General features: G+C 48.5%; 1 protein-coding gene across 6 annotated transcripts in view; it reads right to left on the reverse strand.

The window, feature by feature from the left end:
• The window catches only part of LOC120920481 (Fc receptor-like protein 3), a 224,045-nt gene that overhangs the window by 55,876 nt on the left and 152,567 nt on the right, over positions 1 to 15,602 (reverse strand). For all 6 annotated transcript variants that reach the window (XM_040332601.1, XM_040332595.1, XM_040332599.1 and 3 more), the window contains one exon: positions 13,092 to 13,364. In XM_040332601.1, coding sequence (XP_040188535.1) covers positions 13,092 to 13,364 — 273 coding nt within the window. The remainder of the gene's footprint in view (positions 1 to 13,091; positions 13,365 to 15,602) is intronic.

Below are 15,602 nucleotides of genomic sequence, written 5' to 3' on the forward strand. Positions count from 1 at the left end.
GAGAGCCATAATCCACAAATGGAGAAAACTTAGAACAGTGGTGAACCTTCTTAGGAGTGGCCAGCCTACCAAAATCACTCCAGGAGCACAACCATGACTCAACCAGGAGGTCACAAAAAAAAACGAAAAACAACATCTAAAGAACTGCAGGCCTCACTTGTCTCAGGTAAGATCAGTGTTCATGATCCAACGATAAGAAAGAGATTGGGCAAAAATGGCATTCATGGGAGAGTTCCAAGGCGAAAGCCACTGCTGACCAAAAAAACCCCCACAAAGGCTTGTCCCACATTAGACAAAAAACATTTTGATTATCCCTGAGACTTTAACTGATGAGAGAAAAGTTTAACTTTTTGGAAGGTGTTCGTCCCGTTACATCTGGCATAAAACTAAGGCCTTGTACAAACAATCAGTCCAAACTGATGAAAATGGACTGAAGTTCAGTTTCATCGGTTCACCATCAGTTTAAAAACCGATCGAGTCCAATGCGGTGACATAAAACACAATGACGTGCAGAGAAAAATCAAGTTCAATGCTTCCAAGCATGCGTCGACTTGATTCTGAGCATGCCCGGGTTTGGAACCGATGCTTTTGCGTACTAACCATCGGTTTTGACCTATCTCTAATGCGTCCATCGGTCCAATTTTAAAGCAAGTTCTCTGTTTTGGGACTGAAGGACTACAGACCGATTTGGCGTACACACGGTCGGTTTGGACCAACGAAACTGAACTTCAGTCCGTTTTCATGGGTTTGGACTGATCGTGTGTACGAGGCCTAACAGCACTTCATAAAAAGAACATCATACCAACAGTCAAATATGGTGGTGGTAGTTTTTTTGTCTGGGGCTGCTATGCAGCTTCAGAACATGGATGACTTGCCATAATTGATGGAACCATGAATTCTGCTCTTTACCAAAAAAAAAAAACGAAGGAGAATGTCCTGCCATCAGTTCGTGACCTCAAACTCAAGAGCAATTGGGTTATGCAGTAGGGTAAAGATCCCAAACACACCAGCAAGTCCACCCCTGAATGGGGAAAAAAATTAAAATTAAGATTTTGGAGTGACCTTGTCAAAGTTCAGACCTAAATCCAATTGGAATGCTGTAGCATGACCTTAAACAGACTGTACATGGTGGAAACCCCTCCAATGTGGCTGAATGAAAACAATTCTGCAAAGAAGAGTGGCCTAAAATTCCCCTACAGCGATGTGAAAGATTCATTGCAGTTGTTGCCACCAAGGATTTAGGTTAGGTTTAGGGGTAATTACTTTTTCAAATAGGGCCAGGCAGGTTTGGACAGCTTTTGTCCCTTATAAATGAAATTGACCATATTGCACAGTCCACACATGGGCAATCATATGAAAACATTAGTAAAGAAAATAACAGAGACTAAAAATCTGAAGTGTTCCTATCCCCTTGGTCCAGGTCTCTGTTCCAGCAGCAGGATATAATTTCTGGTTGCCTATGGCCACACTAATCCTTAGTTCCCACAGGAAGAAAGTGCTGCAAACACCTCCTCCTGTCTCTCTTCCATTCTCTACAGAGTCAGCTCACTGTTCTAGCCACTGTATGAATGTGCCAACCAACATCACTACTCCATGTTGGATCCAATGGCAACTTCTGGAGACCTGGTAATCTTTCAATTTATCTGGTGTCTCTGCCTGAAATCCAGAGAGCCCCCAATTATAGAAATGGGGGGATTGTCATCACTGAGATAAGGGGATATGGATGCTTTAAATGCAAATGTAACAGAAATCAAGTTATAGAAAGTACATTGTTACGTGCAGAAATGGGACTATTGCTCAATGGATTTTTCTCAAACATTTATAAGCTTCATGATAAACTATGTTATACACTGATTCTCATTTTAAGGTGTTGCATATATGAAAAGACATGTCCATTAAGATTGTATAGTCAAAAATTAGAAAGAAAATACATTAAAACAATACCTTATTACACTATTCAGACATTGTTTTGGACACGCTAAGTAACTCTGAAAGGAGCAGTCGCGTTAGCTCCAGACTCCAGGCTCAGGAGCTGAGCTGCATTCTAACCTTAAAGTGGAGGTTCTGCCATTTTTTTTTTTTTAAGTCAGCAGCTACAAATACGGCAGCTGCTGACTTTTAAAAAATGGACACTTACCTGTCCAGTGCGCCCGCAATGTCAGCAGCCGAGGCTGAGCAATCGCTCGGTCCTCGGCTGCTTCCGCCGCCATCCTCGGTGAGGGAAATAGGCAGTGAAGCCTTGCGGCTTCACTGCCCGATTCCCTACTGCGCATGCGCGAGGATTGCGGCGCGCTGTCACTGGTCCCCACTCTCTCCTGGAAACAGTGGGCCAGATCCACAAAAACCTGACGTAACTTAAAAAATCCAATTTAAGTTACACTGCCTTAAAGTTTCTACCTAAGTGCCTGATCCACAAAGCACTTATCTAGAAATTTCAGGCTGTGTAACTAAAATTCCTATATAGGCATCACCGTCCCATCATGCTCCGGCAGGTACCCACGTGGTGGGTGCCTACCCACGTGCACCCACCACGTGGGTACCTACCGGAGCATGATGGGACGGTGATGCCTATATAAATGGGATGCAAGGCGCGCTTCCATCATTACAGCGACAACAGGCGACGAGGCAACATCGGAAGAAAGGAAGAGAAGACCCTGACGCCACAGAAGACCGCGCTGGCTGCCTGTTTGAAATCGAGCTAACACACAAACATAGCAGGCAGCCAGCGCTGAAGAAGAAGGCACCGGAGAGCTGCAGAAGAACCGGGGTTCGCCGAGTCAAGAGCGGAAGAGGGGAGAAGATGGAAGAAGCCCCCCGGAGTCCGGAGAAGCCCCCCCGGAGAGCGGAAGAAGAAACCCCCCCCGGAGAGCGGAGAAGACCCCCGGAGAGTGGAAGAAGAAGCCCCCCCTGGTAAAAGAGCTAATAACGAAGACAGGGGGGGCGTCCGGAGCAGAATAATAAAATATTTTAAAAAGCCTTGTGTTGTGTGTTTATTAACTTTTACTTTTTGCCTCCAGGTGAATGGATAGGGGTACGATGTACCCCATATCCATTCACTTAGGGTGGGGGGCCGGTATCTGGGGGCCCCCTTATTAAAGGGGACTCCCAGATTCCGATAAGCCTCCGCCCGCAGACCCCGACAACCAATGGCAAGGGTTGTCGGGAAGAGGTCCTGTCCTCATCAACATGGGGACAGGGTGCTCTGGGGTGGGGGGCCCCGCAGTGCGCCCCCCTGCCGCAGAGCACCCAACCCCCCCATGTTGAGGGCATGCGGCCTGGCACGGCTCAGGAGGGGGGGGGACGCTCGCTCGTCCCCACTCCCATTCCTGGCCGGCCGGGTAGCGTGCTTTGGATACGGGTCTGGTATGGATTGTAGGGGGACCCCCTACGTCAATTTTTCGGCGTGGGGGGGGTCTCCTTACAACCCATGCCAAACCTAAGGGCCTGGTATGCTCCTGGGGGGGAACCCATGCCGGTTTTGTTTTTTACAAATTGCCGTGGAGTTCTCCCTCGGGAAAGCATACCAAATGCCGTCGCTGGAATGGTCTTTTACAAGGTGTGACTAGTTTACACTTTGTAGAACCAGCCCTAATTTTACACTTGCAAAATAACACTTACGGCGCAAAAAGGAAGCTAGAAAGCTTTGTGGATCGCCTTAAGTGCTAATTTGCATACTAGCAACGGCATTTCGACTCGAAATGCCCCCAGCGGCGGATGCGGTACTGCATCCTAAGATTCGGCAGTGTAATTCAATTACACATGCCGGATCTTCTGTCTAACTTTGGAAAAAGCCTTTTGAGGATCGTTTCCAAAGTTACACACAGACTGAACAGCAGTTAAGTCGGAGTATCTCTTTTGAGGATCTGGCCCAGTGTTTCCCAAAAGACAGTGTGGGGGGGGGGGGGTGACGTGACAGGCTGGATCCCCCGCGGGGATCAGAACCCGGAAGTGGTGCAAATACCTGTCTCAGGGATGGTAGGGATCCAAAAAGCGGAGGTTCACTTTTTGTGTGAACCTCCGATTTAAAGAGGAACTGCAGTCTACTCACATAATTTGTAATAAAAACATCTTTGCCATTCTGAAGCTTCCCTCCAACCACTTTGCATATTATTTTATATATACTATGATTCTGTACTTGTCAAATATGCTGCAGAGTCTGGCTGCAACCATTTTAACTGTGGGGAGATGAAGCTGCTGCCTGTTCACTTCCTGGATTTACACAGACACACAGAGGCACACCTCCAGCTCTGCAGCCCTGCAGCTCTGATTGGCCCTCCTATGACTCATCACCCCTCCCATCCTGGCAAACTCTCACGAGAGTTAGAGAGAGAGCTGTGCATGATGTCATAAGCCTAGGCCTTTTACCAGAAAAGAAACAGGAAGTGGGCTGTGTAAGGTATTTAATGGCAGAAAAAAATGTTTTACTATCCAAAGTACGGGCAGTAATAGATGCAAAGTTAAAAAAAATTACTGAAGGTTCGCTTTAACTTAATTCCAGCAATAGAAGCTTAGCGCCAGCTCTTGGGATTATCTGAAAATTGTGTTCGAGCTCCAGACAATGAAGTCATCTTCCAACCATAAAGTGATATTAACCACTTGCTGCCCGCCAATGACATATTGACGTCGGCAAAGTGGTTGTAGAATCCTGACTGGACATCATATGACGTCCTCAGGATTCTGAGCCGCTGCGCGCCCCCGGGGTCTGACACCCCACAACACCGATCAAGGTAAAGAGTCTCTCACGGAGACTCTTTACCACGTGATCAGCTGTGTCCAATCACGGCTGATCACGATGTAAATAGGAAAAGCCGGTAATTGGCTTTTCCTCACTCGCGTCTGTCAGACGCGAGTAGAGGAGAGCCGATCGGCTGCTCCTGTGACCACCAGGGATGAGGAGGACACAAAAAATGGATGCCAATCAGTGCCGCAATGGATGCCAATCAGTGCCCACAATGGGCATCACTGATTGGCAGGCATTGTTTGGCACTGATTGGCATCCATCAGTACAACACATACAATAGTGCCCATCTATGCCCATCCGTGCCACCTATCAGTCCCCATCCATGCCGCCTATCAGTGCCCATCCATGCCGCCTATCAGAGCCCATCCGTGCCGCCTATCCGTGCCTGTCCATACTGCCTATCCGTGCCCGTCCGTGCCGCCTATCCGTGCCCAGCCGTGCTGCCTATCTGTGCCTATCTGTGCCACCTATCCATGCCCATCCGTGCCGCCTATCCAAGTCCATCCATGTCGCCTATCCGTGCCACCTATCAGTGCCCATCCGTGCCGCATATTAGTGCCCATCAATGCCTCCACATCAGTGCCGCCTTATCAGTGCCCGTCAGTGCAGTACCATCAGTGCCCATCAGTGAAGGAGAAAACATACTTATTTACAATGTTTTATAACAGAAACAAAAAAAAAAATTTCTAAATTTTCAGTCATTTTTTTTTTCTTTTCAGAAAATAAATATCCCAGAGGTGATCAAATACCACCAAAAGAAAGCTCTATTTGTGAGTACAAAATGATAAAAATTTAGGGCCAGATCCACAGCCAGCGCCGCAAATTAAGTTACTCAAAACTTATGTCATTTAAGTTACGGCGCCCTAATTGCCGTATCCACAGCGCATTTGCGCACAAAATTGTGCTTGCGTAACTTAAATTCCGAGGCGTAAGGCGGGGTTATTGCAAGTGGGAAGGAAGTGGGCGTGCTTCATTGTAATGAGCCGTGACCCCATGCAAATGAAGGGCCGGCCGTACTGCGCATGCGCGCACAAAATCTGCACCTCACTGGGCATGTGCAGAACTTTGCTTGGCGCAATCAGTGAGATAGGTAAAAGGCCAAGCATACTTAGTTTGAGGATCGCCCTGTGTATAAATAGCCCCAGTCAAACACACTTCCCTTGCAAAAGTATTTCCCTGTGTTACCCTTCCTAGAGCAAGTTGCTTCTGCTCTGAATGTTTGTCGGTGTTTGTTGGTGAGTTGTGTGTGATAGAGAAGTTTTGGAGGAGTATTAGATTGTAGTTGGTTTGTTTCTGCTAAGTGTATTTTGTGTTTGTTTTTTTCTGAGTGTATTTTTTTTTTCTGATTGTATATTGTGTTTGTTTTTTTCTGATTGTATTTTGTGTTTGTTTTTTGCGTGTTTGTTTTTGAATTTGTAGTAGCTGTCTGCTTGTGTGTTTTGCTTTTTGTGTGTTTCTTCTGTGAGTTTTTTTGTTTGTTTGTTGTGTGTGTATTTTTGTTTGTTTGTCCTGTGAGTTTCTTCTTGTTGCTGAGTGGTGTCTGTGATGGCACCCAAGCGCAGGAAGCTCAATTTTAATCAGGTTGAGAAGCAAATCCTTGCTAGGTCCATCGTCCTATATGGGTGCTATTTACATGGGCCTGAGAGCCGGAACACCTCCCCGGCCCAAAGGATGGCGATTCTAAAAAAGATAACGGATCAGATCAATGCGGCGGGGGGGGAGACGAGGACCCCCGCTGGCATCCAAAAAAAGATAAACGATCTTAAGAGCGTGGTCTGGAACAAGGTGGCTAAGATCAATGCCCATGCCAGGGGCACTGGAGGAGGGGGACCCTGCCCCATCCGTCTGAGTGAGGAGGAATGGGCAGTGGCCCGGTGTTTCCAGCCAGAGCAGGTGGTGGGCCTGCGTGGATATCAGACAGGTGTTCCTGTGGGGCCAGGTAAGTTTTTGTTTTTTCTATCTGGTGATTAGCATGTGTGGGTGGGGGAAGGGAAGATGTGCCAAGTGTGTGGATCCTCAAACCTGTAATTGTTTTGTGTCCTCCACAGATGACCAGGAGATTGCAGGCCCATCAGGCCAGGCTGCTGCACCACCCCAAGGACAAGAGGCTGCTGAGGATTCCCCAGGGGAGGGGAGTGGCCAAACCTCCCCTCATGAGGAGGTTGAGGGGGAGGAGGATGAGGGGGAGGAGGATGAGGGGGTGGAGGAAGAAGATCTTCAAATTGGCCGGGAAGTCCTTTTGGCCTCTGATATGATGACCTTTGAGGATACCCTTGAGGCTACACTTGAGGCTACTCCAGAGCCTACCCCAGAGGCTGGCAGCAGTCAGGCCACCATCAGGGGTAGCCCCTCCCACTCCTCCCCCAACAGGCCGCAACCCACAAGGGTCACTCTCCCCCCTCCTCCCAGGCCACAAGCCTCAGGGGCAGGCAGGATGGCGACCCAGGAGACCAGGGGGGTGGCCGAGCGTCTGCCGGCCAGTCTGCAGAAGGACAATGCCCGGCAGACCCACACTCTGGGTCAGATAAAAGTCACTCTGACCCAGATGGAGCACAGCCTGGGTGTAATGAAGGAGTCACTCGGTGATGTGGCCACCAACTCATTGGCGGTCATCACATGTTTGTGTGAGCTGCAGACCACCACAACAGGCGTGGCCCAGGAGGTGACTGCCCTGACCCAGGCTGTGCAGGACAATACCCGGGCTGTCCAGGACAATACCCAGGCTGGCCAGGCCAATACGGCTGCCGTCACTGTCTGTCTCACAAGGATAGCAGTGGCCTTGGAGGGCAGGCCAGCAGGAGGACAGACACCAGGGGAGGCTCCTCCTTCCCCTGCTCACTCACCCCCCCATGAAGATACTCCCTCCCCTGCTAACACCCCCCCCATAAAGATTCTCCAGTTGGCCGTGGCCGTGGCCATGTCCGTGCCCGTGGGCAGCCCAGACGGAGCAAACGCCGCCAAAATTAATTTGCAGGGGTACTTTTGATTTTTTTTTTTTTTTATATATTTTTATGATTCCTGACGCAAGAGGAATGTCTGGGCTTTCCCAGTGATGTAGCAGAGTGTGCGTCAGAGGGGGACGGGGTCACGTGATGGGTGGCCCCGCCTCCCCTATATAAGAAATGTCAAAACTCCGGCCGTCTCATTCAGCTGGGATGTATCCAGCGGAGAGAGAAGGTTGGCGATGCTGCTCTAAATGGATGGATTTCTCATCGCTGGACCGGAAAGATCACCCGTCGCTGGATACAGACAACGTTGGACCGGGGAGCCGGATCGAGAGTGGATTTTTTTTTTCTTTTTTTTATTAAACAAGGACTTTTTTCTACAGTGACTGTGTGTTTTTTTTACAAGAATTTACACACACTTCCTTCGTGAAATGGTAGGGGTACAGTGTACCCCATTACCAATTTACATGGGGGGGGGGGCAGGATCTGGGGGTCCCCTTTGTTAAAGGGGTCTTCCAGATTCTGATAAGCCCCCCGCCCGCAGACCCCCACAACCACGGGCAAGGGTTGTGGGGATGAGGCCCTTGTCTCCATCAACATGGGGACATCCTCCCCATGCTGAGGGCATGTGGCCTGGTACGGTTCAGGAGAGGGGGGGCCGCACTCTGTCCCCCCCTCTTTTCAGCGGCCGGCCAGGTTAACGTGCTTGGATAAGGGTCTGTTGTGGATTTTGGGGGGAACTCCATGCCATTTTTTTTTTTAAATTTGGGGTGGAGTTCCCCTTAACCTCTTGACCACTGGGCACTTAAACCCCCTTCCTCACCAGACCAATTTTCAGCTTTCGGTGCTCTCACAATTGGAATGACAATTACTCAGTCATACAACATTGTGCCCATCTGAAATTTTTGTCCTTTTTTTCCCACAAATAGAGCTTTCTTTTGGTGGTATTTGATCACCTCTGCGATTTTTATTTTTTGCGCTATAAAAGAAAAAACACTGAAAATTCTGTAAAAAAAAAAAAAAAAATCTCGTTTCTGTCATATTAGCAGGTATTGCGGAGTATTGGGTGGTATTGCGGAGTATTGAGTGGTATTGCAGAGTATGGGGGGGTTAATTGCAGAGTATGGGGGGGTTAATTGCAGAGTATGGGGGGTTAAATGCAGAGTATGGGGGGTTAAATGCAGAGTATGGGGGGTTAAATGCAGAGTATGGGGGGTATGGGGGTATTGCAGAGTATGAGGGGTTAATTGCAGAGTATGGGGGGTATGGGGATATTGCAGAGTATGAGGGGTTAATTGCAGAGTATTGCACAGGGAGGGAGGGATGGATCTGTGAATGCATGTGTCACAGATCCATCCCACAGCAGCTGCTGCTGCCGCTCTCCCCCCTCTCCTCTCACACTGTACCGATCGGTACAGAGAGGAGAGGGAGGAACCGGCGTCATGACATGACGCCGGTTTGTTTACAAGTGATCGCTCCGTCATTTGACGGAGCGATCACGTGGTAAACCGCCGCTATCAGCGGCGATTTACCGCGATCTGTGATGCGCCGGGTCTTCTAGACCCGGCGCTCACAGATGATTCCGGGAGCGCGCCCCAGGGGGCGCGCGAGTGAAGGATTCTGGGAGGACGTCCCAGGGACGTCGTCCCGGAATAACTCCACCGCGCTGTAGCAGTATTTTCGCTATGGCGCGGTGGGGTAGTAGTTAAAATCCACACCAGACCTGAAGGGTCTGGAATGGATATTTGGGGGGAACTCCACGTCATTTTTTTTTTAAATTGACGGCGGGGTTCCCCTTAATATCCATGCCAGACCTGAAGGGCCTGGTAATTAAATTTGGGGGGACCCCCACACTATTTTTTTTTCTTATGAATGAATCCTCTCTGAATTGCCGAAGCCGACAATTCATTATAGCCGCAAAGCCGACAATTCATTATAGCCGCAAAGCCGGTTTTAAATGACTTTTTTTCCTTTCAGAAATGACACTTTGTGCAGGGACAGTTCTAAGTTTATTTCAATGGTGTTCGGGTCAAGTTCGGGTCCCGAACCCGGACTTTTTTCCGAAGTTCGGCCGAACCCGCCGAACCCGAACATCCAGGTGTCCGCTCAACTCTACTGATCACGTGTACGCGGCATTAGGCTGCATTCACACCTGAGCGTTTCAAAGCCGCACGTTTTTATCCAATTTTTCATGCAATTTTGCCGCAAAGAAGCTCATGTTCTTTTTTGAGCTTAAGGCATTTTTCAGGCATTTTGCTTCAGGTGACAAAAAACAAAGATGTGAACAGGTGCCATTGAAATTAATGGGATTTTGCTTGTTGGGCGCCTTTCAGGCGTTTTATGAGCTGAAAACGCTCAGGTGTGAATGCAGTCTAATAGTTATGACTTACATGGAAAGCCACTTACTCTAACCTACTGTATACATGCTTACAGATGGTAGCTGCAGAGCTTGTAAATCCCCTTATGGGGAAGTTGATTCACAAGCTCATCGCTGAAAATCTGCAAAGTCTTCCCCCAAGGAGAGTTAAAACCACTCCCTCTGTATACCCCACTGGCGTAGCGTGGGGGGTGCAGGGGGGGCTGTGGCACCGGGCGCAACATTTAGGGGGCGCCCGCCAGTATGTGTCACACTGGCTGCCTCCTCCTAAATGTACTTTCCTGTGTCCCCGTGCATTGCCCCCATGTTCAGTCTCAGGCGCCCCGTGATTGGGCGTATGGGGTCATGTGCAGCGGCAGGGCTAGCCTGTCCATGATCGCGGTAGATTCTAATGTCCCGCCTCCGCCCATGTTCAGTCTCCTGCACCCTGTGATTGGGCAAAGGCGGGACATCAGGAGCAACCGCGATCGCTAACAGGCCAGCCCCGCCCCCCAATCACAGTGAACCGCGGGAAAGACAGAAATGGATTTTGAGATGCCGCCGTGTTCTCCTCCTCCACAGAAAAGAAGGTTCTCCCTTGTGATCGTGAGATGTTGCTGGCCCCCTCTTATAGTTCCGCTCTCCACTCCTCCTCGTCCATGCGCGTCCGCACAGGTGGGATAGGGTGGGGAGAGCTGCAGGCTGCTGTCTGGAGGTTTCCCCTGCCGCCCCCTCTCTTTTTCATGTCAGCAACACGGGGAAGAGAAGTCTTTTCCTGCCCGTTTTTTTTCCCTCCCCATTGGCCCAGTTTTTCTCAGCAGAGAGCAGACTACAGTCCCCAGCATGCACTCTGCTGCGGAAAAAGAGAAAACCCGGAAACAAGGTGAGGAGTCAGTGGTACACTGTAGCAGCTACAGGAGACATGGAAACAGAAAGAAGACTGGGGGAACTAATAGCCCCAGCATCACTAGAGAGAGCCACGCTGTACCCGTACCACCAGAGAGCCACGCTGTACCCACACCACCAGAGAGCCCTGCTGTACCCGCACCACCAAAGAGAGCCACAAAAGCCACGCTGTACCCGCACCACCAGAGAGAGCCATGCTGTACCCACACCACCAGAGAGCCATGCTGTACCCGCAACACCAGAGAGAGAACCAGGCTGTACCCGCACCACCAGAGAGAGAGCCACGCTGTACCCGCACCAGAGAGAGAGCCACGCTGTACCCGCACCACCAGAGAGAGAGCCACGCTGTACCCGCACCACCAGAGAGAGAGCCATGCTTTACCCGCACCACCAGAGAGAGCCACGCTGTACCCGCACCACCAGAGAGCCACGCTGTACCCGCACCACCAGAGAGCCACGCTGTACCCGCACCACCAGAGAGAGACACGCTGTACCCGCACCACCAGAGAGAGAGAGAGCCACGCTGTACCCGCACCACCAGAGAGAGAGCCACGCTGTACCCGCACCACCAGAGAGAGAGAGCCACGCTGTACCCGCACCACCAGAGAGAGAGCCACTCTGTACCCGCACCACCAGAGAGAGAGAGCCACGCTGTACCCGCACCACCAGAGAGCCACACTGTACCCGCACCACCAGAGAGAGCCACGCTGTACCCGCACCACCAGAGAGAGCCATGCTGTACCCGCACCACCAGAGAGCCACGCTGTACCCACTCCACCAGAGAGAGAGCGTAATGCTGTCTAGCACCACCAGAGAGAGAGCAGGTAAGTGTCACTGGGCAGTGTAGGCACAATAGGAGACATAGAGTACTAGCATTATTTGGCCACAATAGGACTGGGACACTGATAAAAAGCCGATTTCACTGTAAAGGGGCACTGTAATCATTGCAGTGCCCCTTTACAGTGCAGTCCCCTCTATATCACAGTGTCCCTGCACATTACAGTGTAGAGGATCGACACCAGCTACCCCCGCGAATGGCGACACACCCTGCCCCTGGAAAATTTGGCTGCTTAGTCTAAAAATTCCCGGGCCTATTTTTTGTCCCAGTCCGGGCCTGGTTAGTATAGTGTAGTGGTCAGTATAGTGGTCAGTGTAGTATAGTGGTCAGTATAGTGTAGTGGTCAGTATAGGAATCAGGTAGGTCAGTATAGTATAGTGGTCAGTGTAGTGTAGTATAGTGGTCAGTGTAGTATAGTGGTCAGTGTAGTGTAGTGGTTAGTATAGTGGTCAGTGTAGTGTAGTGGTTAGTATAGTGGTCAGTGAAGTATAGTGGTCAGTGCACTATAGTGGTTAGTGTAGTGGTCAGTGTAGTATAGTGGTCAGTGTAGTGTAGTGGTCAGTATAGGAATCAGGTAGGTCAGTATAGTATAGTGGTCAGTGTAGTATAGTGGTCAGTGTAGTATAGTGGTTGGTATAGTGGTCAGTTTAGTGTAGTATAGTGGTCAGTGTAGTATAGTGGTCAGTGTAGTGTAGTGGTCAGTATAGTGGTCAGTGCACTATAGTGGTTAGTGTAGTGGTCAGTGTAGTATAGTGGTCAGTGTAGTGTAGTGGTCAGTATAGAAATCGGGTAGGTCAGTGTGGTATAGTGGTCAGTATAGTAAAGTGGTTAGTATAGTGGTCAGTGTAGTATAGTGGTCAGTATAGGAATCAGGTAGGTCAGTGTAGTGGTCAGTATAGTAAAGTGGTCAGTGTAGTATAGTGGTCAGTATAGAAATCGGGTAGGTCAGTGTGGTGTAGTGGTCAGTATAGTAAAGTGGTTAGTATAGTGGTCAGTGTAGTATAGTGGTCAGTATGGGAATCAGGTAGGTCAGTGTAGTGTAGTGGTCAGTATATGAATCCGGTAGGTTAGTGTAGTGGTCAGTGTAGGAATCAGGCTGGTCAATACTATTGTAGGAAGGGACAGGACTCAAATAGAGTGCTAAAAGTCTGCAGGTTAGGGGGCGCAAATTACTTTCCTTGCCCCGGGCGCTGACAACTGACGCTACGCCACTGGTATACCCCGCCTACAAACACAAAAAAAGAACAAAAGTACAATAAACTCATTAAACTATATGACATTGTAAGCAACACTATGTTTTCCCACCTTTCCTTTTAGCTTCTACGTGAAGGGGCACACTGGTCTTCTCCACTTCGTTGGTCGAAGTTCTCACTAGACACGTGTAACTCCCAGAATCCTTCATCCAGGCAGATGGAATAGAAAATGTACCAGCTGTACTATAACTCTGAACATTCTGTCCATCTCTATAAAAAGCAAAGTGCAATTCTGTTGTCTCTCTTAGTGGACTGAGGCTGGTGTCACAAGTTAGCATGGTGTGATCACATTCTATCAGTCTTAGAACTGGAGGTGTGAACAACTCTAAAATACAAAAATGAAAAAAATATTCATGAATCAAGTTATTGCATCAATTCTTAATGCCCAAATATTTTTAAACTTGATATATAAAATTGATGGTTACATAAAGGGATCCTTCTGGTGCCAATCGCTTGACCAAATAACAAGGCATTAGTCATGTGATCCCCACTGAAAGGCTTAAAGGGGTTGTAAAGTAGGGTGACCAGACATGCATCCCGGTTTCAGGGGACAGTCCCCAGGTTGAGGACACTGTCCCAAGACCAAGTCTGTCCCCAGTTTTGTCCCCAGATTGGATTTGAACAGGGGCTGGGGCAATTTCAAAAACAGTCAGTGCAGAATTAAAAAAAGGAAAAATTCTGAATTACACCCCCCCACTCCTACTGGCTTGGGGGGGGGGGGGTATTTTTTCCATTACCTGTGCCCCTTTCTGATCATGTGCTGGTCGGAGCAGAGGGAATATTTCTTCAGTTTCGGGTGCATGCCCATTCAGCTATGCTTGCATGTTCTTCTGCCTTGGCTCAAGTCCCGGCCTGCTGCCTGCCTGCTTATCTCCTTGCCTTCCCTGACGGAGTGATCTTCCTCCGAACCCCACCCAGCAGTAGCCGGGGCCTGGAGAGTGAGACTTGGCAGGCTGTGAGGCGGGCAGCTGCGGCGATGGGCAGAGAGTCGCTGATTGCCGCCATTACTAGTAAAAAAAAAATATGTCCCCGGATTTTATTTTAAAAATCTGGTCAAGGTTAGTTTTTTATTTTCTAATTAGGTTCCTTTAAGCTAGTGCATTGTTGGTTCACTTATCATTTCCTTCGATTTCTCTTCTAAATGTTTTTTTTTCTTTGTCTGAATTTCTCATTTACTGTTTCTCCTCAGTAAACTTGCCCCCATCATCCATGGGGGTTAGTCAGCCAGAACAGCTTACTGAGGAGGAACAGGAATTGAGAATTTCAGACAAAGAAAAAAAACATTTAGAAGGGAAATCGAAGGAAAAGGTAAGTGAACCAACAATGCACTAGATTAAAGAAATCCATTTAGTAAATAGAAAATTAACCTTTGCAACCCCTTTAATGACTAATGTTGAAGGAGAGAAAAAGCAGTCTACCTGAACGCTGAAACGCAAGCTGAGGATAAAGTTAGTTTAATTTTTTATGAGCTGCAATAAGATAATCATGTAAAACAAATATAGGAATGTATAGTGGTTTTATATATTTTTCTTTTTAAATGCATAACTAACATTTTGAAGATCCCATAAAAAGCATTTTGAAAATATAACAACAATGTTTCATTTAAAGCGGGGGTTCACCCTATCGACGAAAAATTTTTTTTTTTTTTTATTTTACCATAAAATCAGGCATTGTAGCGCAAGCTACAGTATGCCTGTCCCGAATTTTTACCCCCGTACTCACCTTGTACGCGTAGATCGAAGATACCGGGGAATGGGCGTGCCTATGGAGACGGAGGATGATTGACGGCCGGCTCTGGCGCGTCACGCTTCTCCGGAAATAGCCGAAATAGGCTTGGTCTTCACGACGCGTGCGCATAGCCTGTGCGCAGGCGCCGTGAAGAGCCGAGACCTACTCCGGCTGTCTTCGGGGAGAGTGACGTGCCAGGGCCAGCCGTCAATCATCCTCCCTCTCCATAGGCACGCCCATTCCCCGCGGGAGCCGAAAAATACGATCTCCGATTACAAGGTAAGTCCGGGGTTAAAAAAATCGGGACAGGCATACTGTAGCTCGCGCTACAATGCCTGTCTCGATGGTAAAATCGTGTCGGGGGGGGTGAACTACCGCTTTAAGTCAGGTAAATATGAAATTTATGCATATGAATATTATGTAGCCGTCTATTCAGCAAGCAGGTAGAACTGTGGGCACCTTTTCACATTTCCTGTGTCTCCGTACTACTTGTAAAAAGAAAAGCCTGGTTACAGAGTTCAGTGACTTAAAGGGGTTGTAAAGGTTTGTTTTTTATTTTCTAAATACGTTCCTTTAACCACTTCATTACTGTGCACTTAAACCCTCTTCCTGCCCAGACCAATTTTCAGCTTTCAGCGCTGCCGCATTTTGAATGACAATTGCCTGGTCATACAACGCTATACCCAAATTATATTTTTATAATTTTTTTCCCACAAATAGAGCTTTCTTTTGGTGGTATTTGATCATCTCTGCGATTTTTATTTTTTGCGCTATAAAAAATTAAAAAAAAACACAATGGCCCGGATTCAGAAACATCTGCCTATCTTGAGGCGGG

Source organism: Rana temporaria, chromosome 13 (genome assembly GCF_905171775.1).
Source record: "Rana temporaria chromosome 13, aRanTem1.1, whole genome shotgun sequence".
NCBI lineage: Eukaryota > Metazoa > Chordata > Amphibia > Anura > Ranidae > Rana > Rana temporaria.